This window comes from Cyprinodon tularosa, unplaced genomic scaffold (genome assembly GCF_016077235.1).
Source record: "Cyprinodon tularosa strain WSP-4 unplaced genomic scaffold, ASM1607723v1 ctg413, whole genome shotgun sequence".
Lineage (NCBI taxonomy): Eukaryota > Metazoa > Chordata > Actinopteri > Cyprinodontiformes > Cyprinodontidae > Cyprinodon > Cyprinodon tularosa.
In genome coordinates, this window is record NW_024039134.1 from 211,257 (window position 1) to 233,662 (window position 22,406).

Genomic DNA, 22,406 nt, shown 5'->3' on the forward strand with positions numbered 1-22,406 from the left:
ATTATGTTACAATCTGATATTAGGAATCTGTTTGCTTCTTTTTTAAATCTTGGTTAGTTAAAAAAATTCAGGAAATGAACATTTCTGTTTTCTTCTGAGCTAAGCCAAGTCAAGTGGGCCCCCTCTGAAATTATTAATATTGTGGTAAAAAAAAAAAAAGTAAATACAAAGTTTTCAGAGAGAAAGAGACCAAAGAGATCTTTAATGTATAAGTAAAATTATGGAAATAAAAGATCAATATACACTGCAACCCTTGAGTGTATAAAGAAATTATAAGACATTATCATAAATAACATAAAAACAGATGAGAAAAAAAAATAACCTGTCTGTATTTTATATTTTGGCATTGAAAATTCACACAATGTATATGTAATCATGCAAAAATTTATTAGATTACCTTTCCTTTAAAAAAAAACAAACTTATACACTTTCAATGGGGAAGCTGTCGCATTGTCAGTATTTTTAGATTGTATTACATTTGTTCACCGAATTTAGACAAAGGTGAATATAAATAAAACACAAAGTCCTTACAAAGTGGGTCACCTCCTTTTTTTCATATTTATTTACCTTCCACTGATAATTTTGAATTTCAAAGTTAATGTTTGTAATTAATGATGGCCTGCGTGGAACTCACGTCACCACGTGACCTTGATTGAGCCAATCAGAGGCAGGCACAGACGTGTAATCGGTGGGCAGATTATGGTGCGACAGGAGGAGAGTGAGGCGGTTAGAGCTGCTAGCTGAAACTGTCTCCGGCTATAAGGCGAACTGACAGGAAAAGCTGCCTTAGTTGGTCCAGAGGCTTGAATCCTTCACTCCAAAGAGGTGTAACGTTTATTCACAAGGTAATTACTGCTGACTGGTTATTTTACAAACGCAACCTTTTGCTTTAATTTAGTACTTTATGCTAGCTAGCCTGCCTGCACTTGAGGTTGTATGAATTAGGATGCTGAGAAGTTTGAAAGAGAACCAGACTCAATGACACGAACAGAGATCCAGTGTTTGGTCCCTTTTATTGGTATTTTGAGGTTTAAAGCGGAAAGTAAAAAGCCAATTGCTCACATTTGCAGCTAAAGCAAGCCAACCAGATCTAAGAGATATTCCTCAAACGACAGCTTCTGTTTTTTTTTTCTTTCTTTTTTTTTATTAACTGACAGTAGCTTTCGTAGCTTATTCAGTTGTGAACTAGTATTAGAAAGGCTAAATTGGTCGCTGGACTTGCCTGGCTGCCTTGTGAGTCAGTGGAGTGGGTGTGGTAGACCGTACAGGAGCCACCTCAGTGAAGTTGGTTTTAAGTTGGATATTCAACAGAAATTCGCTCACGTTTAACCTCTTTTTGGCTCCGTTTAAACCTTTTATTTGCTCCGGTTAAACCTCTTCTTCGCTCCGGGTACTCTGCGATCACAGAAAACCGCTCCAGTACCACAAGTGCACCTGCATTATAGAGTTTACACTAAAAGAAAAAAGTGCTGAAAGAAAACCGCTACAGCGCGTATTGACTTCCGGTTTTCAAAATAAACGTGTACTTTCTTGTGCTTGGAAGCTATTAATCTAAAATTTAAAACTATTTAAAAATGTGTAGGGTTTTCAAATCCAAAATATAAAAAGGGGGAATATTTAAGCTGTTGAAGTACTATGATCTCACACGGATTGTGAATCCATTGATCACATTACCTTGAAGCTCTTGAGCGAAAATACAATTATTTTCATAAAAAATAAAATGTGTGTAAGGAGAAAACAAAACAAACAAAAAAAAAACTAATCAATCAATGGAAGTAACATTTCCCTGTCTGGCATTGCCGGACTCAAAGATTGTTCACAAACACCATGTTCAAGCATAAGGATGTCCATCGGTGCACCTGACACAAGGAGAAGGGTGGAACTGTAACTGATCAACACCTAGTGGTGAGTTGGATATGCAGAAAGAGAAGGATGCCAGACAGACTTGGCGGGCCGAAGTGAATAGTGAGGGTCTGCTTGTCTGGTGGAGCCCTTGGTCAGAGAGGTGCCTCCAGCAGAGCTTCACCCCGATTGCTGGGGAGGCTTGGTAGGCCATGTTTTCTGCGTCGATAGCCATGGCCGTAAGGTCTCCGGCGCCTGTTGTGGTGGCAATTCCCCAACCTAGTGATGGACACCAGCATTAAGGGATGCTGTCGAGCTGAAGGAGTCTTAACAAACCTTGCTGGCTTGTGGGGGTTTGGTGGAATTTAGAGAGGCAATGGAAAAAGATTATTGGTTTTCCTTAGGCGTTCTTGCAAACTATCCAGCAGTTTCTTTAAAGGAAAGCAGTAGTTTGCTAAGTCTGTTTCCAGTGGAAGTCCCAGGCGACCAGTATGACTGTTTAGTATTTATTTATTTTTCCTTTTAATATTTGCTCTCTTTTTATGAATTTTTATATAAAATTATCATTTTGTTCAACAGCTTCCAGGTCATGTAATCGATTCACCCAAAAACAGTGTGGGATCATAAAACCCCACTGGCTTCAAAAGTTAGACTTTTCATTTTTATATTTTAAATCTTTAATTATTTTTTATAAATTTTTTACATAAAAATATTACCATTTTAGATCAATAGCTTATATGTCATGTAATCAACTGGGATCATGAGATACACCTTTAATTTTTGCATTTTAAATTTTGTAAGTATTTAAAAAAAAAAATTATATATATATATATATATATATATATGAACATTTTAGCTCGATAACTTCTCAGCTTCAAAAAGTACACTTTTATTTTGAAAACAGGAAGCCGTTACACGCTTTAGCAGTTTTTTTTTTTTTTTTTTTTTTTTTTTTTTTTTTTTTTTTTTTACTGTAAAGTCTGTAATAAAGGTGCAGTTGAAATACTGGAGCGGCTTCTACCAGTCGCAAATTTACTCGGACCGAAGAAGAGGTTTAAACGGAGCTAAGAAGATGTTTTAACTGCGGCAAATGTCTGTTGAATTTCCATATTATAACTTCCCTGCGCTCAGGAGCCTCATTCATAAGCCCTCACTGTTCGTGATGCAGCTGGAGAAGAAGCACTGAGGCATCCATGAGTTTCAGGCACTGACCCTCTCTTCTTCTATGGTTTCTACCCCAGAAAAAAAAAGGACAGATTTCACAGCTTAGTAGTTTTAGACAATAGTCTGACACTGATTATGTTGGGTTTGAAAACTGGGTCATCTGTCCTTTATAGTTGGACAGTTTAATGGTTAAATAATTAACAGAAGTAATTTTCTTTAGGTTAAAATGACCCCAACTTACTCTTAAAGAAGCTCCTATTAAGTCATCATAAAATATTACCAGTGACACAGAAGCTGAATTTATTTAAGTAGGTCATAAAAACTTCCTGGTAAGTGTTGGACTTATTTAAACTTTTTTAGACTTTGCCCTGCTAGTCACCAAATGATGTCATTACATTGGAGCAGTAAACTTGAGGAACTGGGCCTAAAGCAGTCTGTATCACTGCCTGTTGGTTTGTCTGGCCAAACGGGAGAGGTTGGATATGCTGCTGATAAAACTGGAATCTCAAGGCAAAATGTTTCGTTTTGGGGGAGTAATGATCATCTCCCTCAGGATGTGAGATTATTTCTTCATCGGGGTGATCAAAATGTTTAAGTAATTAATTTCAAAAGGGGAAAGATTAAAATAAGTTTATTGGAGTGAGATATTTCAGTGGGTTATAATTTGGACTTCTATTTTATGCCCACATTTTTTCCAACTTTACCACTATTTCATACCCTTAAACTCAATCAATCTTTGCCCATATATTCCAGCTGTTTCAATTTAGTTTATTTTTGTATATTAGTAGTCAACTTAAGAGAAAATCCAATATTATTTATACATTAATAAAAATATCTAGTTTCTGAAAGTGATGTTATTACATCTTGTTTTCATGGATTTTTAGAACTGATCCCCATTTAGGCATGAAATAAGACGGATTGCGAGCCCTGATCAAATAGAAATAGTCAAGCAACTTCCTGCTGCCTTTTTGAAGACAGAAAAAATAAATGATTAAGTTATTTATTAGATTATTCAAAGTTGCACTAAACCAATTGTTAAATTTTGTCTGCAATGGCCCTCAACAAGTCCAGATTAATGCTTTGCTGCTTTTGTTGGAGGAAAAAAAGCTGACATTGTATTTTTTTTCTTATCTTTTATAGTGGTATGAGTGTTTGAAATGATAAAAGACCCAATTTCCTGTTTTATTTTAAATTTTTATATCAGGAGGCTTGGAGGATATGCTGCAATAGATCAAATCTAGGTGGCTTGCTACAGTGTCAATAGCAAAGCATAGGATTTATAGTTGAGACATAAATTACTACAGTAATGTAAGACATTCAAATAAGAAGATATAAGGTCTGTAAGAACAGGAGATTGTTGTTTTCAACAGGATGGAAATGTACTGTTGTGCTGCTTAAACTTTTAAAGTTGTGTTTTATGCACTTGTCCGTTCTGAACTGAACTTGGAGGAAAAACTTTTCCAATTAAAGCATAAAATTCTTGGTTAATTGAATCCCCTAATTTGACCTTTTTGTCAGAATTTGGGGGAAAATCTATATTTTCCATGTTTTATTTGCTCATTTTCATCACAGTTTTTTTTTTTTTTTTTTTTAAATAAGCCTCAGGCTTTAAATATTCCCATACAACCATCTTAGTTTAGTCAGTGGATTTTCTGTGGGCTAAAACATTCTTCTAGTTGATATATGGCAATAATACTGCCTTGTTTTAAAATGAGGGCAGTTTAATAGCCTCCTTAAACCCACCAATTAATTTTCATCCTTTAATAAGAGACATGATGCAAACATAGTCATCACAATCTATAGTAGTCCCGCTGTCCTGTAAAAGGCTTTCCACTGATGCCACATTTGTAGGGGTTATTCTAAATGAATAAAACAAAAGACAAACAAAATTCAGTTCTCATAATAACTTGTCCAGAAGCTAGCAGGTTTTATAAATATTTAGGGTTTCTCTGACTGTTTAAACAAGTTTTTAAAATGTTTGGTCTGATGCCTACAGTTTGTCCTTTTTATTGAGATATCAGAAAATACTGTTTTTTTATTTTTTATAAAGAGACACTGTGTGGCCCCTTCCCCATATGTTGCCGTGCATCCTGAGTCATGTGACTAAAAGAAAGACCCTCATTCTTTAGGGAGTGGGGGTCAGCTTGTACTACCAGGGAATCATTATGGGACTTAGGTCTTGATTGTCCTCCCAAAGTAACAGTGTATGGGGCTCTGCAAACTGCTAAGCTTTCTGCAGCATTTAAATTTTAACTATCAGTGGGACACTGTAGTGTAAATGCTGATTTATTAGCTTTTATTTGAGAACACTTGGCTTTTCTGGACTTTATGGATTTAAAGGCTCCGCTCAGTTTTGTTGCAGTTCGGAATTCTATTTGCACAGAAATTCTATTAGTATTGATTTATTTTTTTATTTAGAGACTATAATCTGATAGAGTGACAATGTTTGGGTTTTTTTCACAGTTGAAAATATCTAATTCTCTGCAAACTTAGTAGTTTTTATTCTTTCCCCCTCCTATAGGTCCTCTGCTGTCCGACGATACGATGTCTGCGAAAGCCATATCAGAGCAGACGGGGAAGGAGTTCCTGTACAAATACATTTCCACATCAGCTCCTGTTCAGAACAGTTTACGCTATGCTAACGTAACCCCAGAGACCGACTGGGCCCGTCTCACACAGGAACACCCATGGCTGCTGACTGAGGTAAGCTCTCTCCTCACAAGTTCAAGAGCCTTCTTGTTTTTTGTTCTTCTCTGTTTCGTCAGCTATTAAAGTCACAAGGCTCCCCCAATCTCGTGTCCATAATTTACAGGACTTAAAGCCAGTTTGTGTATAAACACATTTCATTCTGTTGGAATGAAGCACTTAGAGACTTGTTTGTTTTTTTTATATATATATATATATATATATATATACACACACACACACACACACACACAAGATGGTTCACAATTGTTCATACAGGTCTAGTGACTTGATGTACCTTTTCTTTGATGATACTTGTTCTTCCTGCAGCGGCTGGTGGTGAAGCCGGATCAGCTGATTAAACGGCGTGGGAAGCTGGGACTGGTGGGCATCAACCTGGACCTCCAGGGAGTCAAAGAATGGCTGAAAGGTCACCTTATGAAAGAAACCACAGTGAGTCAGTTCTTCTGTCTGCTTTGCATCGATGATAAACTAACTTAATGTTTGCATTTTTTGGCCATGATTAAAGATACAGGAAATCCATCATGAGGATTAATGAATGAAATATTCTGATTAGACTGGTTAGATTGCTTTTAGCTGGTTTCAGTTTATCTTTTGGAGGCATAATATTCAGAATAGTTTAACCCTCATGACATGAGCAACCTTTCATTTTATAATGGGAACAGAGATGAAGTCGCACTACATAAGTGAAATGTATTTTTGAATGATTAGAGTTGGTATCCTAGGTTGTCTAATAAAAGCGATAAACATGGTAGCATTAATAAATTCCTTAGATTGTAGATCCTTACATTAAACTTTTTTGACCCAGTATTAGCTTTATTTGAGATATATTAAAGGATTTTTTTGTCTCCATTCAGACAATGGTCTATTCTAATCCACCAGAAACTTGGATAAGCCATACTGCCCTTCACTGAACTCCAAGCTAACTTAATAATCTCACGTCTCCTGCTTGCTTTCAAAGCATAGAGTGCTACTTCCTGAACGTGTTTAATTGACTTACTTTCTAACTAGGTTGAACTAACTGAAATGTTTCTGTCTTTAATAGGTGGGAAGGGCAAAAGGTGTGTTGAGGAACTTCCTTATTGAGCCATTTGTTCCACACGCACAGGTAATTAATGCTAGTTACACTGAATACCAAATCATGCTTATTTTCACAGATGAAAGTGCTTAAGAAGATGCGTCCAGAAAAACGTGCATATATATATATATATATATATATATATATATATATATATATATATATATATATATAAGCAAGTAGTACATTCATATCTGTATATACTTTATTTGCTTCAGTCTGAACAAACGGCTAATTATGCTACAAATATTTATATGTGTCTAAACACAGGTTTAAAGTGTTTTTCTTCACATTTAACTCGTTCAGGATGAAGAGTTTTATGTGTGCATCTACGCCACACGTGAGGGTGACCAGGTACTTTTCCACCACGAAGGTGGAGTGGAGGTGGGTGATGTGGACTCCAAGGCCCAGAAGCTGATGGTTGCCGTGAACGACAAACTGAGTGACGCCCAAGTCAAAGAGCAGCTCCTCACACACGTTCCTGATGAGAAGAAGGAGTACGGAGTCTTTATGTTTGCTTTTAGTTTATATCTAATGCCAAAGTTTGTTTTATGGGCAGGAGGGGATTCTGGACCAATGCAGAGTTCTAGTTAGTTAGATTACTATTTTGATACTAAGCACAGCTAAACATAAACTTCATGCTTTAGCTATTTCCTTCCTTTTTTTTGCATTTCTTCCTTTTTGCTTTAGAGACACTTCCTTTTAAAGTAAAGATAATCCTTTTTGTCTACATCTGTCTCAGGAACATGACATGTAGTATATCTTGAATGAGATGCGATGTTTTTTGGTCAAAAATGTATTTTTCATTCTGATAAGCGGATTATTATCTCATACATGCAATGTTTAACTGATCATGACTTTATTCCATCTCACAGGGTCTTAGCCAATTTTATTGTGGGGCTCTTCAACTTGTATGAGGACCTCTACTTCACCTACCTGGAGATCAACCCACTTGGTAAAGATCTTCTTCCTGCAGCTTTGCTATGAATCTGTTTGAATCCACAGTAGTTTGGACCAGATGGGTTAATCTAAATTATCTGTGACAGTTGGTGAAAATCTACTTTCCTCCCCTAACCAGTGCTTACGAAGGATGGAGTGTACATCCTCGACATGGCAGCCAAGATTGACGCTACAGCAGATTTTATCTGCAAGGCCAAGTGGGGTGATGTGGAATTTCCTCCACCGTTTGGCAGAGAGGCTTATCCAGAGGTGAGGTCAAGGAACTAAAACCGTTCTTCTATTCCTTGGGTCATTTCATTGCTTTAATTTCATTGTTTATAAATCATGATTTAGCTTGTGAGTTATATAATATTAGGTGCTTATTTGTTGATTATTTTTCTGAGGTATCCATTTAATTTTTAAACCTTTATCTCAGTAAATATCTCTAGTCTTACCCCTCGATACCTGATGACTGTAATTTTAGGAAGCCTACATCGCAGATCTGGATGCAAAGAGTGGTGCTAGTCTGAAGCTGACCCTGCTGAACCCACAAGGCAGGATCTGGACTATGGTGGCTGGAGGAGGTGCCTCAGTGGTCTACAGGTAGCTCAGTGAATTTAAATACTTTACAAACTCATGTTTATCTCCAGGTAGAACTGCTTTAACCACCTTAGGTAGAAACACACACAGCTCTTCATGTTTTACATTGTGTCCTTGCCATAAAAGGGAAAACACCCAGAGCTTGTATGACAAGTTTTGAACTTGCAAACATCGCTTTGAAATTGTCGGCTGTGTCTGAACGTCAGCCCTAATCCCAAAATCCCTCAATCACTATATAGAGCGGGGACTATAAAGTGGACTTTATAGTGAACTCAGTTAACTGACAGATGATCACTACTTTTTGCTCCCCGTTAGTCGCGTAACTCCACCACCCTCACGGTACCTGCACCATCTTTATTAGTCGTAGCAACAGCAGGCTGCTCACAAAGCCCTTGTTTTTCCCCTAATTATTTTTCCCTTAATAAGTAACCTAAAGCTCCACTTCAATTAAGACTCTGATCTACTACTGTTGTATTTTAGCGACACAATCTGTGACCTGGGGGGTGTGGATGAGCTGGCAAACTATGGAGAGTATTCTGGTGCACCGAGTGAACAGCAGACCTACGATTACGCAAAAACTATCCTGTCTCTAATGACGCGTGAGAAACATCCTCAAGGTGAGAACAGACAAAACTTTTTCTTTTCTGTGTGTGTGTTTGGGTTAAATCGGCTTCCATCAGAACCTTGACTGATTTTGGCCTTTTTAAATCAAAGCTGAATACTCAGACTGGCTTTTAATACATAGAAATGTTGCCTCTTCTGGTTTTATCAACTTATTTTTAACGGATTAGTTTTTGTTTTATTCTTTCATTTATAATTTGATCTTTCAATCTCTTTGGCCATAAATACTATGGATTGGAAACGGTGTGTTTTAAATGATTAACTTCTTGATGTGGAACCTATTTTCTGCCATTATGCCTGTTTTGCTATAATGTAATATTTCCAATATCGACAACATGGATGCTGCTGATATCTGAATTTTACTTGAGATTACACCAAAATCTTTCTTTCTTTTTCCCGACAGGAAAAGTGCTGATCATAGGAGGAAGTATTGCAAACTTCACCAACGTAGCAGCTACCTTCAAGGTAAAAAATGCTAACTTGAATAGGAAGGAAGTCTCTTATTAAAAAAAAGAAAAATGGATTTTTATATAATATGGTAAGCTATTTCCCTTCACTTTATAAGTAGGTTCCTTTTTGTGTTGGTTCAAATAATATCTGTTTGAGGCAATAATGTTGAAAGGTGATAAAGAGAAAGATATAATATTAATGACTTTGCATTATTTTAATATTGATTTCCTTTCTGAAATGTAAAGTTGAGTGTTTACATCTCTAGGTAGTAACATGTTTTTTGCTCTTGAACTTTACACTTTGCTGCTTATTTTCCTGAAAGACACAATAAATGAAGCAGCTATATGTGGCTGTAAAAATTATGACTATATTCCTTAGTGCTTTGCAGCTGATAGAAGTTAGTCTTTCAAGATCTCTGCTCAAATATATTTATTAGCAATAATTGAAACTATATTGGTCATTTTGTTTAAAAGCAAATTTCACCTTAAGATATATTTTAGTGCTTCATATTGGCTCCCTGTTTCTACCCTCAGGGCATCGTCAGGGCCATTAAAGATTACCAAGGTCCTCTAAAGGAGCATGAGGTCACCATATTTGTGCGGCGAGGTGGACCCAACTATCAGGAAGGCCTGAGGGTGATGGGGGAAGTAGGTGAGTGAAATTCTTTAAGGATATCTGCATTATGTCAAGTTTGGAACATTTTACTGTATGCATTCAGCTGTTGAACAACTAATCATATGTTCTTTTTTTAGTTTTATTTAAACCAAACTTTTTTTTTTTTTTTTTTTGTATAGGAAAAACAACAGGCATTCCTATTTATGTGTTTGGAACTGAGACCCACATGACGGCCATCGTTGGTATGGCGTTGGGCCACCGAGAAATCCCCAATCTGCCTCCAGTGGCCGCCCACACTGCCAACTTTCTCCTCAATGCCAGCAACAGTGCAGCGGTACATTCATTTGAAATGTCTTTACTTCCTAGTGCAGTAACCATTAGATGGTTTGATTTTTAGTGTTGAATCATTAATTATTAACCATCTGTATCTGATGATTAATAAAATCAGAACCATGTAAATCTTTACAACATAAGTACCTTTATGATGCAGAAAAATCTTGGACTTTAATCCATCAGTATTACATAGCCGGCATTTGTATTATGATTGTGTTTCACCTAAATTTATCACCAAAAACATTCTGGATGCTGCTGTATCTTCTATTTTCTCCCATTCAGCATAGAGGCAGTCAGGGCCGTCACCAGGATTTTGAAATACTGAGGTCAAATATTGCAATAAATCTTACTTGACAAAAAACATCCTAATATGGTGCCTTTTTAAAATATTTAATTCTATTATTTTGCCCCGTGTGCATCAATAGTTTTAAGTAGGCTCCAACTGTAAAAGGAAATCCTAGTGAAAGTTGCTTGAAATGCTTGCTGAGGACAATAAGCATCCTTTTCCTAGTCCTGCTTTAAATGATATATTTACTGGTGAAATGAACTCACCTCCTTCTCTCTTTCTTTTCCCCTGATCTGTTTACTTTCCAAAGCTGAGTTTAGTTGGTTTCAGCATAGATTTCTTCATCTTGCCTCCATTTCCAGATCCCACCACTAAAAACTGGTAGCCTATTCTATGTGGTGGTGTTCAGAGCATGGGCGGCTGACTTACGCGAAGTAGCTATGTAATAAAATAGAATGCAATGTCGGATGCAATTTCAGCTCAGTTTTAAAATGTGATTTTATATGGTGATTGTGGATTTTATTTTTTAAACAAATGAGAATGCATGCTGATCTTTACACCAATCAAAGTCAGAACAATTTTCATCATATAGCTTGACATTTCTCTGAATTAAAAAAAGTAATAATAATAATTTAAAAAAACGGGAAAATACAGAGGACACGACTTCAGTGTTCTCAATCCTGGTTACAGGGCTGGAGGCAGTTATTTTAGGATGTTAATGCTCAGAGTTTCAGTTAAATACTTTTTTTCCAAAGGTATGTTCATGATGATTTCATCTGCTGCAGTTAATACTGCCACCATGTTTGCTTTCAGTTTTAACTCTTTGTTAATCTGACTTCATTGTGTTCACAGTTAATGATTTACTGGAGAGAAAAAAATTCAGAAAACGAGTTCTGCTTCATAAACTGAGCTCCTAGATTTAAATGTTGTAAATTTTAATGATTGGTGTTTTAGCTGCACTTATTCCTGAAACTAAAGCAGCCAGTGCTGTTTCTCCTTCACAGTAAATTACTTTTCTTAGTTTTGCGAACAGTTTACACAAGATTAGGAGTTGTTTATTTAGAGATTTGCCAAATAAATTTCAGCAGCTGTCTTTGCTGACAGTATATATGAATTCCAGCACTTAGACTTTAATCTTAGTCTTCAATGCAAGTTGTTTTTAAAATACCCTGACTGGGAACTTGAGAAGATATTTGGATATTTTCATGTAGAAAAAGGCTCTTAGGTTTTAATTCAGGTATTTCCAGGATATAAATCCGGTCCTGCAAGTTTAATCGTTAACCGGTTTCCTTCTATAAACCGGTTTGTGCAGCTTTGCTCTGTCCGAACAAGAACAGACTTGTTAAATATTAAGTGATCTTCCTTTTATTTATCTAAATCATGAGATCTTTGGACAGTTAACCTTTTTCCATGTATCTTCTAGAAACTGAAGGAATTCATAAATCTTGTAGTTTTCCATGAGGTCTCCTCTTTTGCTGCTCTTTTAACCAGTTTGCTCTAGTTGCATTAAGTGTTTGTTTCTCCTGTCGTCTGGCAGACTCCAGCTTCAACTAGAACGGCTTCGTTCTCTGAACCTAAAACTACAAATGACGTCATCCCGCCTAAGAAGTCAAAAGCAGGTCTTCCACCAGGTAATACACTCCCCACTTATGAATCCCCTCTAGTTTGTCTAAAATTTGTTTTGCATTTCTGCTTCTTTTTTTTTTTTTTCCTTTACCCTTCCTTTTTCCTGCAAATTACATCTTTGCAGTTTTTTGTGTTCTTTGGTTTGACCATCTTTGTTCCTGATTTTGCTCCACAAACTCTCCTTATTTACATTTTTTTCCATTACGTTGTTTCTCTTAAGAGTCTCTTCATTCTTTACTTTGGCCTCTGAAGAATGTGGTCACAGGTGATTGGAAAGGTAAGCGAGAGGTGTGCCATGCTCTCACTGGGTCAGCTGCCGTTTCAGGCCTCACATTTACACGATGGTACCCGAACATGTCAAAATCATCACTTTATTATGCAAATAGAAGTTCTGCTATTAATATGTAGATTTTTTTTTTTTTTTTTGCTGTTATTGTTAGTCAATGGCTCAGTGCTTGCTGAAATATTCTTTATTATGACATAATTGAACTATTAGTTGTTGCTCTTTGCAGCAGCACAGTGAGGCATGGCCTGTAGCAGCTGAGCTTTGCACGCTCTTTCCTATGCTGTGCTTTGAAGGGTGTGTGTGCAGACATGAAACACAGTTTCCACTACATTTTAGGAGTTGTAGTGAATGAAGGGAAAATGCAGTCAACTCTGGCTGATTCCTCTTTTCTTTCTTTCTTGTCATTGTGTCATAATTTCTGTTCCTGTGGCGTCACAGAAGCTCAAGCTTCTTCGTGCAGCAGTGGAGGTATGGACGGATGTGAGAGACCTGTCCTCCAGCCCCTCCACCCCTTTAAAAAACTCTGTTTGCCCCCTCCCCTCTTGTTTATCCTTAACTCATGTCTTACTTTCAATTCAAGGGACCATAATGCCTTGCATTTCTCCTCAGATAAATTTATAACTAGTAGCCACCAGAGCTGATAACTTAGATGAGTGCAGCTCACAATGTGTGCCTTCTTTAAGGCAAAGTTTATCCATTACATCCCCTGTTTATCTAACGATCAAATTTAGAACAAGTAATGGACTTTTGATGATTCGTTTGACACAGCCTTAATTACTAAAGAGAAAATGACAAGAACTGGGTGCCCTAGTTGTATTTTATTTTTATCATTTTTCCATCAGAATTATGTCAGATTATTCAATCAATCATTTTATTTTTCTTTAATTAGTAGAGTTTAACTAAAACTGGATGCTTTTCTGCAGTTCAACCCATCTTTTAGGCATAATTAAAAACATTTTAATAGTATTAGTCTCTGCAATTACTCTACTTTAAAGTTACTATTAGGTCACTTTAACATTAACTTGGACTGATATAGCCTCTGCCAAGATAAAGTATTAACACTATATCTGGCAGCAACACGCAGTGGTAGTGATGAATTAAAAATAAAGTAGACCGATAATAGTGGAAAAATTTGGGTGTTTGATGTCAAACACATCAGAATTTTCTTATTTTTATTGTGTTGAAAAAGGGAGTGCGGTCCTAGTGGTGAGAGCAGGGTGTTGGGGTCGTGGAGAGGCTGCGAAGGTCACCAGTTTAAAGTCAGATGATGGCTTTTTGCTCTCCTGCGCCTCTGAGTGAGCAGTCCATTAGGCAAAGGAAAACATTCCCCAATGTAGGACAGCTAAGGGTTATTAAAAGAATGGGATTTTGGACTTTCATTCTAATTTTGAAAGTATCTAAACTGACTGGAATCTAGAGCTGGGTAATAAAGCTTAAAACTAAAATCTTCATACCAAATCCAATTAATCTTTATCATTTTATTTGTTTTTAAATCCTCCCCTTTAGTTGGATGATTTTTTAAAAATGACAGAATGATTATTTATTTATTATTACCTCTAATTTCAAACATTTCTTCTGGGAGTTGACCTAAATTCAAAGCGCAGCCAAGTCCAAGCTGTGAAACATGCCCAAAAAAAATCTGCATATGTATGAAAAAAAGGTGTTCACGTTCAGCCGTACTGGAAGCGTATGTGAAGAGTCACATTTTTGAAATGCCATAGATGTTGAGCTTATTGTTGTTGTTCCCCCAGTGTTTGGTTACATTTGCTGCATCTGGTGAAGTTTTGGTTGTGTAACATTTGAAAAGTTCTGTCTATTGTGTGTTTGGCATGGTAGAGTCTTTATCGTTTTTTCCTAAATCCACTAATTTAATAAACTGCAGGACTAAACAAAAAGCTCTTGTTCACCGTTGTGTCATAAAAATAATCTACCAAAAGTTTTAACCTAAATTACTGTAGGTCAGTGATGAGATCTGTTTAAAGGGGGATGAAAGCGATTCTGTAGGAACAAATGAAATATAAGCTCTGAGTCGTGTTTGTTTCCCTTGCTGACTCAGCCTGAGCTCCCTCAACCCCCCCTGAGTGGATAAACTGAGGTAAACTCCTGATGTTCTGCAAAAAATTAGAAACATCTGGGGGTGACTGGACTTTGTTTAGCAAAATGTCTCATCATTGATGTCTTTCAAGTTGCTGTGTGTTTAAATGTCATTGTGAAATGGTTTGCAGTTTAGTGCCGTGTGATTTTTCTCCGCGTGTCCTCCGACAGAGTTCCCTTCTTGTTCTGTTTGCTAACTCTACCAGTGCTGCAGTTTCCCTAACTTACCTTGACCCATCTGTTTAAAAACTGGTTTTGTTTCTCTTAAACCAGTTTTGATTTGAATCTTTGCTTGTTTTTGTTTTTTTCCAACCAGCCAAAGCAACCACACTGTTCAGCAAACACACCAAGGCCATCGTCTGGGGAATGCAGACACGTGCCGTGCAGGGCATGCTGGATTTTGACTACGTGTGCTCGCGAGACCAACCCTCTGTGGCGGCCATTGTGTACCCTTTTACGTAGGTTTACCCACATACTCAAAGTTAAATTTCATTTGAGTGGATTATTTTTTTTTTGGTCTTCAGACTTCAAAGTTTTGGTCATCTTGTTTTTACATGCTATCAACATGTAAAATAAAACACATTCTAATTAAATCAAAGCAAAAGAAAAGAAAGAAATGCTTTTGATCAGGAAAAAGCAACAAAAAGTAAAAGGGGCTCAAATTTTTCATGGGTTAGAATAAACTAGCTATTTTAAATAAATGCTTTAAGGAAATTTTATAGTAAATGAAAAGATTAGATCTATTTTTTTTTTTAAACTAAAAAAAAATATTTTATAAATGTATAAAAATAAATACAAATGCAAAACCGATGCTTTTAAGGATCATAGAAATGTAGGAAATATTGAATAAATTAGAGGGAGCTAGCTGTTTTATTGCATTGCTTAGGTTTAATGGTATAAGATGTATAAATATTAGATATATTTGAATTGAATTCTTTGCCTCAATCTATGTTCCTTATTTTAACAGAAAAGTCTGACAAATGGATTTACTATAATTTCTTTAAATTGGCTAAAGCAGGATAATTTATTAACTTTCAGTTTTACATCGAGAGTCAATGTGAGAAAATTTTAGCACCCTTTGTCTAAAACATCCACCTTTGTGGAAAAGTGTAAATCAATAAGCACTGCCTTATTTAGTTATTTTTATTTTCATAAGTTATCTGTTTGACTTTATTTTGATCTGTTTTGCATTTCTTAGTGGAGATCATAAGCAGAAGTTCTATTGGGGCCACAAAGAGATCCTGCTGCCCGTCTACAAGAACATGGCTGATGCCATGAAAAAGCACCCCGAGGTCGACGTCATGATCAGCTTCGCTTCACTGCGTTCAGCTTACGACAGCACACTGGAGGCCATGCAGTACCCACAGGTACCACAAGAACCTTTAGGTAACCAAAATATTCAGACTGACGGGCATCGATCTTAGCTATCCATCTGCTGATGTTTCAGGTTCATACCATTGCCATCATAGCCGAGGGCATCCCAGAGGCTCAGACCAGGAAGCTGATAAAGATTGCCGATGAGAAAGGCGTCACCATCATCGGACCTGCAACGGTACGACGCTTAAAAAAAAAACAACAAACATGCCTGTTTAAAAAAACTACAGAGTGCGGTGTGGGACTGTCTGAAATATTACTTTTAACTTTAGGCCTTAAAACTTTTTAATATTTTTACATTTCAATCATTGGTCTTTTTCTCCTCCATAAGGTTTGGGGTTTTTTTTTTATTCAGTTTTTTTTACTATAATAATTTAGAATCATTTATTAATGAAGTATTATTTATTTTAGAATTCCCATTAAACTCCCAGAAACTGCCATGTTATTTTATGCCATCTCAGGTTGGAGGGATCAAGCCAGGTTGTTTTAAGATTGGTAACACAGGCGGCATGCTAGACAACATCCTGGCGTCCAAACTGTACCGTCCAGGCAGCGTGGCGTATGTGTCGCGATCTGGAGGCATGTCCAACGAACTAAACAACATCATCTCCCGCACCACTGATGGCGTCTATGAAGGTGTAGCCATCGGAGGAGACAGGTACAAGCATCTCCTTTAAAAATTGTTTCCTCAAGCCTGACGATCCTGTTGAAACTTGATGTAGAACTAATTTTTATGTTATTATTTTTAATGCCAGATATCCAGGTACCACTTTCATGGACCATGTTCTTCGCTACCAAGACACTCCAGGGATTAAGATGATAGTGGTGCTTGGAGAGGTGAGTCACCCTACCTAGGCCTCTTCCATTATTTGTGAAGGCCTCTTATTTCCATGTTCTGTCTCTGACCCTCAGATCGGAGGCACAGATGAGTACAAAATCTGCCAGGGAATCAAAGAGGGAAGGATCACCAAACCCGTCGTCTGCTGGTGTATTGGAACATGCGCCACAATGTTTGCCTCAGAGGTTTGTTCTAGCTGTATTAAAAAAGGAAGTGGCTTTGGTGTTTACTGCCCAACTCTTGGGGTCACCTGGTAATGCTGCCGCCTGCAGGTTCAGTTTGGCCATGCAGGAGCCTGTGCCCACCAGGCCTCAGAGACGGCGGTGGCCAAGAACCAGGCGTTGAGGGAAGCTGGAGCTTTTGTGCCAAAGAGTTTTGATGAGCTGGGGGATGTCATCAAGTAGGAAACTAATCAAAGATGACATTTTTAACAGTGAATTGTTTTATGAGCTTTCACTAATTGTTTCTAATGGAACAGGTCTGTTTATGACGAACTGGTGGCCAAAGGCGTAATCATTCCTGCTCAGGAAGTTCCTCCTCCAACTGTACCTATGGATTATTCCTGGGCTCGGGTAAGAAACGCAGCCTAATGTAATGATTGTTGAACTCACTAGGGGTTAAAATACTTCTTCTATTCTCTGAACCTTTTTCAGGAGTTGGGTCTGATTCGTAAACCAGCCTCCTTCATGACGAGTATCTGTGACGAGCGAGGCCAGGAGCTCATCTACGCTGGCATGGCGATCACAGAGGTGTTCAAAGAGGAGATGGGTATAGGAGGAGTACTGGGTCTGCTCTGGTTCCAGCGCAGGTTAGTGTCATTTAACAGTTTCCTGAGGAAGCAATGTTCACACCAGAGTTCCTACAGTCTAGAAAAGCATCCTGGAAACCATGTTAGAAGAGCATTTTAGAGTAATAAAAGTACGCTGATTGTCTGAACACTTATAACTAAGAAGCTCATGTAGTGTTTTTTTTTTCCTGTTTTATTGGCTTGTACCAGTTTTATTCCACCCATCTAGTAAATTCCAGGTTGTGCTCCATCCTCTCATCTTGACCTTTGCCAACTTTTCCCATCAGTTTATCTGGAGTTTCAAATTTTATATCAAGTTTTTTTTTTTTTTTTTTTTTTGGGTTACACTTAAAAAATAGGTCATAGACTAATTTGACTCTGGAATGTTGAACAGGATTTTTTTGTGTTTTTTGCTTCTTTTCTCTACAGGTTGCCACGCTATGCCTGCCAGTTCATCGAGATGTGTCTGATGGTAACTGCCGATCACGGACCTGCCGTTTCCGGTGCTCACAACACAATCGTCTGTGCCCGTGCTGGCAAAGACCTGATCTCCAGCCTCACGTCCGGCCTGCTTACCATCGTCAGTGCTGCTTGCGTACAATCTGTCTCTAAATAAGATGACTGAAATAGTTTAACTTGAAATGTGTCACAAACAATTGCTCGTACAGTTTTTCACTGATTACCTTTCTTTCCAGCTTATATCTGTGCTTTAATTACATGCTTCAGGGGGACCGCTTTGGAGGCGCTCTGGATGCTGCAGCAAAGCAGTTCAGCAAGGCGTTTGACAGCGGCATGCTGCCCATGGACTTTGTTAACAAGATGAAGAAGGATGGAAAGCTGATCATGGGCATTGGGCACAGGGTCAAATCAGTAAGCAACATGCATTGTTAACGATCCCTTTGAGGAGAATAAGACCATCCTGAGTACAGAAAAGGATACAGTTGATTGCTTCAAACAGAAGGCAACTGAATGTTCGCTTTGTTTTCAGATCAATAATCCAGACATGAGAGTGCAGATACTGAAGGACTTTGTTAAGCAACACTTTCCATCAACCCAGCTGCTAGACTACGCCCTAGAAGTGGAGAAGATCACAACATCCAAGGTACCTCAGCAAGACATCTCAATAAAATTCACTGGATTTATTAAGGGAAGAGAAAAGTCATGACTCTGACTAACAAAAATAAATGCCAGAAAAATGTCACGTCCTAAACTGGCTAAATATGTTGAGTTTAGCACAGGTTGAAAAGTTAGTCTCCTAATTAACAGAAAATGCCTATCCAGCATTACATAGGCAGGTATAGGTTGGATGCTGTGCTTTTTTTTTTACGTCTTGTGTCACAAACTGAAGTGGCTCTAGCTATTTTGACCCATTAAATATCTTTTATGGCTTAATGATGCTTATAAATTATTTTCACAATATATCTGGTTTAATGCACATTCATTTAACAAATTGAACAGAAGACAGTTGAGTAATTAATAAACGTGTTAATGGTTATTAAATATTTTTTTATTCAAAAACCATGCTTTCCATTATCAAAAAAGGTAGTTTATTATTACAAAGTTTATCATTATTATAATGATGTGACTCTAATTAGAACATTTCAGATACAACTATTCAGAGAATTGGATGCTTTTAGCTTTAAAGCTATTTAAACCACTAAAAGTTTTTACTGTACTAATTGTTATATTTATCTCAAAAAAAAATCATGATTTTTGTGGCTTTTAATTTCCTTTCAGAAACCCAACTTGATCCTAAACGTAGACGGTTTTATTGGTGTTTCCTTTGTGGACCTGCTTAGAACCTGCGGAGGCTTCACACGGTAAGCGAAGACGATCGGGGGTTGAACCAGAGAAAAATAGTGTGCGACATAGCAGAAACGAATGCCTGTATATTATTACAAGAACACATTTCGGTTTACATCATTTTTTTTTTTTTGTGTAATGCAAGGTTTCTATCAAAGCTGAGTCATTTATGTGCCAGAGGCCCTGCATGAAAATGATGCAAAAGGTTTCTAACGATATGAAGACATTCATTAGTCGGCAATATTCATTTTTTCTTGAAGATGTGTTTATACTGAAATGTTTTATTAAGCCCTTGTTCATTTGCATTTTGTATCACTTAAAGGGTGAGTTACGCTATTATACTAAAAATAATCAAGGTTCTAGAAGTAAAAGGCAATTTGAACATAGATTCATCTTTTAAGTCTTTTTACATTGAACATGCATTAGGGGTGTAAATCACACCCATCAAGGCGATTCGATTCAGAATCGATTTCCTGACCCAACGATTCAATTATTTTCGATACTCAAGAATACACTTCGATTCGATTAATTGGTTCTTTACACCTTACAGGCTAGACAATGTTTCACATTTGAAATAAATCAATGAAACCTGTAATATCGTTAAGCATTTTTTTTTTTGAGAAACCACATCAAATAACAGAAGTAGTGAAGTTGTACTCCCCCTTTTCCTACTAATACCTCATTCACTGAAAAATAATACCCCTGCGGTCTAGATTCTGCAAGGCCAAGCAACAAAAAATACTGCACAAAATCAATGCAATGAGTGCAGTGCAATACCTCGGCTCCAGATGTACCCGCCCCTCCACAGACGCTCCGCTGCTTCTCTCCCAAATTGTAGCTGACCGCAGACAGTGCTGCAGACAGGAAGCCGGCTTGTTTGGTTTTTATGACTGAGATTGCGGAAAACAACTCGTGAAGTTTGACCCGCTAGAAGAGTGAGGTGCGCGAGAGCGCTGGGACCCTTTTTCCACCTGGATCTCCGCTCTTTTTGGCCATCATGTCGCTCCCTTGTCGGACTAAACTCGCCCCCACTTCCTCAACGCCTCGGCCGTATCTAGATCCAAAGCGTGTAGCACAGACCACGCTTCCATATTGAGCATAAATAAAAAATGTCTGTGTCAAGCTCACTGCAACACACTGCTGTAAGGGTATAACCAGGAAGCGAGGTAGGAGGGCAAAATAGGTTTAGCGTCACCGCAGCACTGGAGGGAGAATTACGTCCAGGAGCAAATGGATAAAAATAGACCGGAGGGGAAAAAAAAAAAACATGAATCGATACTCTTGCGGACGTATCGATGCATCGAATCGTCGGCTGTTGGATCGATGCATCGATACAAAACGATTATTATTTACTCCCCTAACACGCATACTGTGGAGAGAAAAATTTCAAACGCGTTATTTTTAAAAGATGCAGAATGTCTACATGGCTCATCTTTACATGACATTATCAGTGACCCCTCACACCCCCCCACCATGGAGCATTCGCTGCAGGACCAGCAGGTTCTGCAACAGCTTTTCCCCTGCTGCCATCAAAATGTTGAACTGTTGAAAACTCTCATCATATTTGCACTACATGGCTTATTGTTTTGCTGGTTTTCTTAATCCCTTTAAAAAGAACAAAACTCAATGTTCTACTGCATTTTGCACTGTATTGAACCTTTCCATATCAATGCCTTTTTGCACCTTTTGACTTTAAACTGGTTTTTCTTTTCTCATACACTCTACATTCTGGAACACTGATGAACTTTATAAATAGTAATGTTCATTTCACTGCTGTAAGCTGCTAATTCGTTGAAAAGCTGTATGCATTGAAAAAATCATGTTGTATGCACTCTGTGTATCCAATATGACAGTTTTTTTTTTTTTTTGTCTTTTTGCTGTGCTGTTTCTCACCTGAATGTTAAACTGTCTTCAGGGATGAAGCAGACGAGTTTGTGGAAATCGGCGCTCTGAATGGAATCTTTGTTCTGGGACGTAGTATGGGCTTTATCGGTGAGTCTCATTAAAACGCTGCCATGATTCAAACTATCCCATTTATTTAAAACAGGATGATGAACAGTTTTTCTTTTACATTATTAGGGCATTACCTGGATCAGAAGAGGCTGAAACAGGGTCTCTACCGCCATCCGTGGGATGACATCTCCTATGTGCTCCCTGAACACATGTCCATGTAAACATGTTAACTTGAAGGGGTCTCTGCTTGGAAGCTTGGTCTGTGTTAACGGCGGCCGTCTCCTGTAATGACAGCTGCTGTCATGGTACTCACTGTTTCAGAGATCCTGTTAGACTTTTTCATTTTACTTTTTCAGAAGGGAAAAAAGGGGAAGGATATTTTAAGATTTAGTTTTTGATGAGATATTTTACAAATTTAGACATGTAACTTATTAATTATTTTTTTTGGGGGGGGGGGGGGGGAGAGAAAAGGCCAGACCAATGCATGGTACAGAAATCAATAGACTCTTAATATGAAGTAAAATTTCACAGTCTGGATAGATAGGCTGCATGGACGGTTGAAAATATTAGATCAGCTCCAGCTCAGCAATACAGTAACCCTTCTTTTTATACTACTTATGCACATTAACCATCATTAACTGTCAGGCTTTTAAAAAGTGCTCAATTGAGCTTTTTTTTTTTGTTGTTTTTGTTTTTTAAGCACCAAACCTTGGCTACAAATCCAATTTTTAATCTTCTCTGGATTTGCTACCACTATTCAAACCAAAGGCAGTTATGGTCAAATGTTTTTGTTAAAATAGTGTACATATACCATCTGTATTAAAAGTGAAACACCAGTATGAAATAAGGGAATTAAACATTGGGAAGAGTTCAAATGATCTGCTCTGATTTCCTGAACATTTACGTTTACAGCCTGATCTGTCCTTGTTCTTGCTTTACTTGTTTTGCCATTCTGAATTATTTTCTTTTCCCTTCTCGGAGGACTCCACAGCTCTTCCTTTTTGTGACTAT

The 22,406-nt window shown here is 37.6% G+C and overlaps 1 protein-coding gene across 3 annotated transcripts; it reads left to right on the plus strand.

Annotated features, from left to right (window-relative positions):
* Positions 1–682: 682 nt before the first annotated feature.
* Positions 683–21,851, plus strand: LOC119792203 (ATP-citrate synthase). Of its 3 annotated transcripts, XM_038298724.1 has the most exons (30): positions 683–845; positions 5,528–5,709; positions 6,022–6,144; positions 6,758–6,820; positions 7,097–7,287; positions 7,666–7,745; positions 7,869–7,999; positions 8,214–8,332; positions 8,810–8,946; positions 9,354–9,415; positions 9,934–10,051; positions 10,195–10,349; positions 12,172–12,265; positions 12,481–12,537; positions 12,985–13,014; positions 14,957–15,098; positions 15,839–16,007; positions 16,088–16,192; positions 16,476–16,672; positions 16,770–16,851; positions 16,927–17,037; positions 17,125–17,252; positions 17,331–17,424; positions 17,506–17,660; positions 18,069–18,219; positions 18,366–18,509; positions 18,628–18,741; positions 19,377–19,459; positions 21,358–21,434; positions 21,522–21,851. In XM_038298724.1, the coding sequence occupies exons 2-30, from the start codon at positions 5,551–5,553 to the stop codon at positions 21,614–21,616; spliced, it is 3,366 nt and encodes a 1,121-aa protein (XP_038154652.1). In that variant the 5' UTR covers positions 683–845; positions 5,528–5,550; the 3' UTR covers positions 21,617–21,851. The 3 variants fall into 3 exon arrangements, with proteins under 3 accessions (XP_038154652.1, XP_038154653.1, XP_038154654.1); XM_038298725.1 differs by lacking the exon at positions 12,481–12,537; XM_038298726.1 differs by lacking the exons at positions 12,481–12,537; positions 12,985–13,014 and having other exon boundaries at positions 684–845.
* Positions 21,852–22,406: the final 555 nt, after the last annotated feature.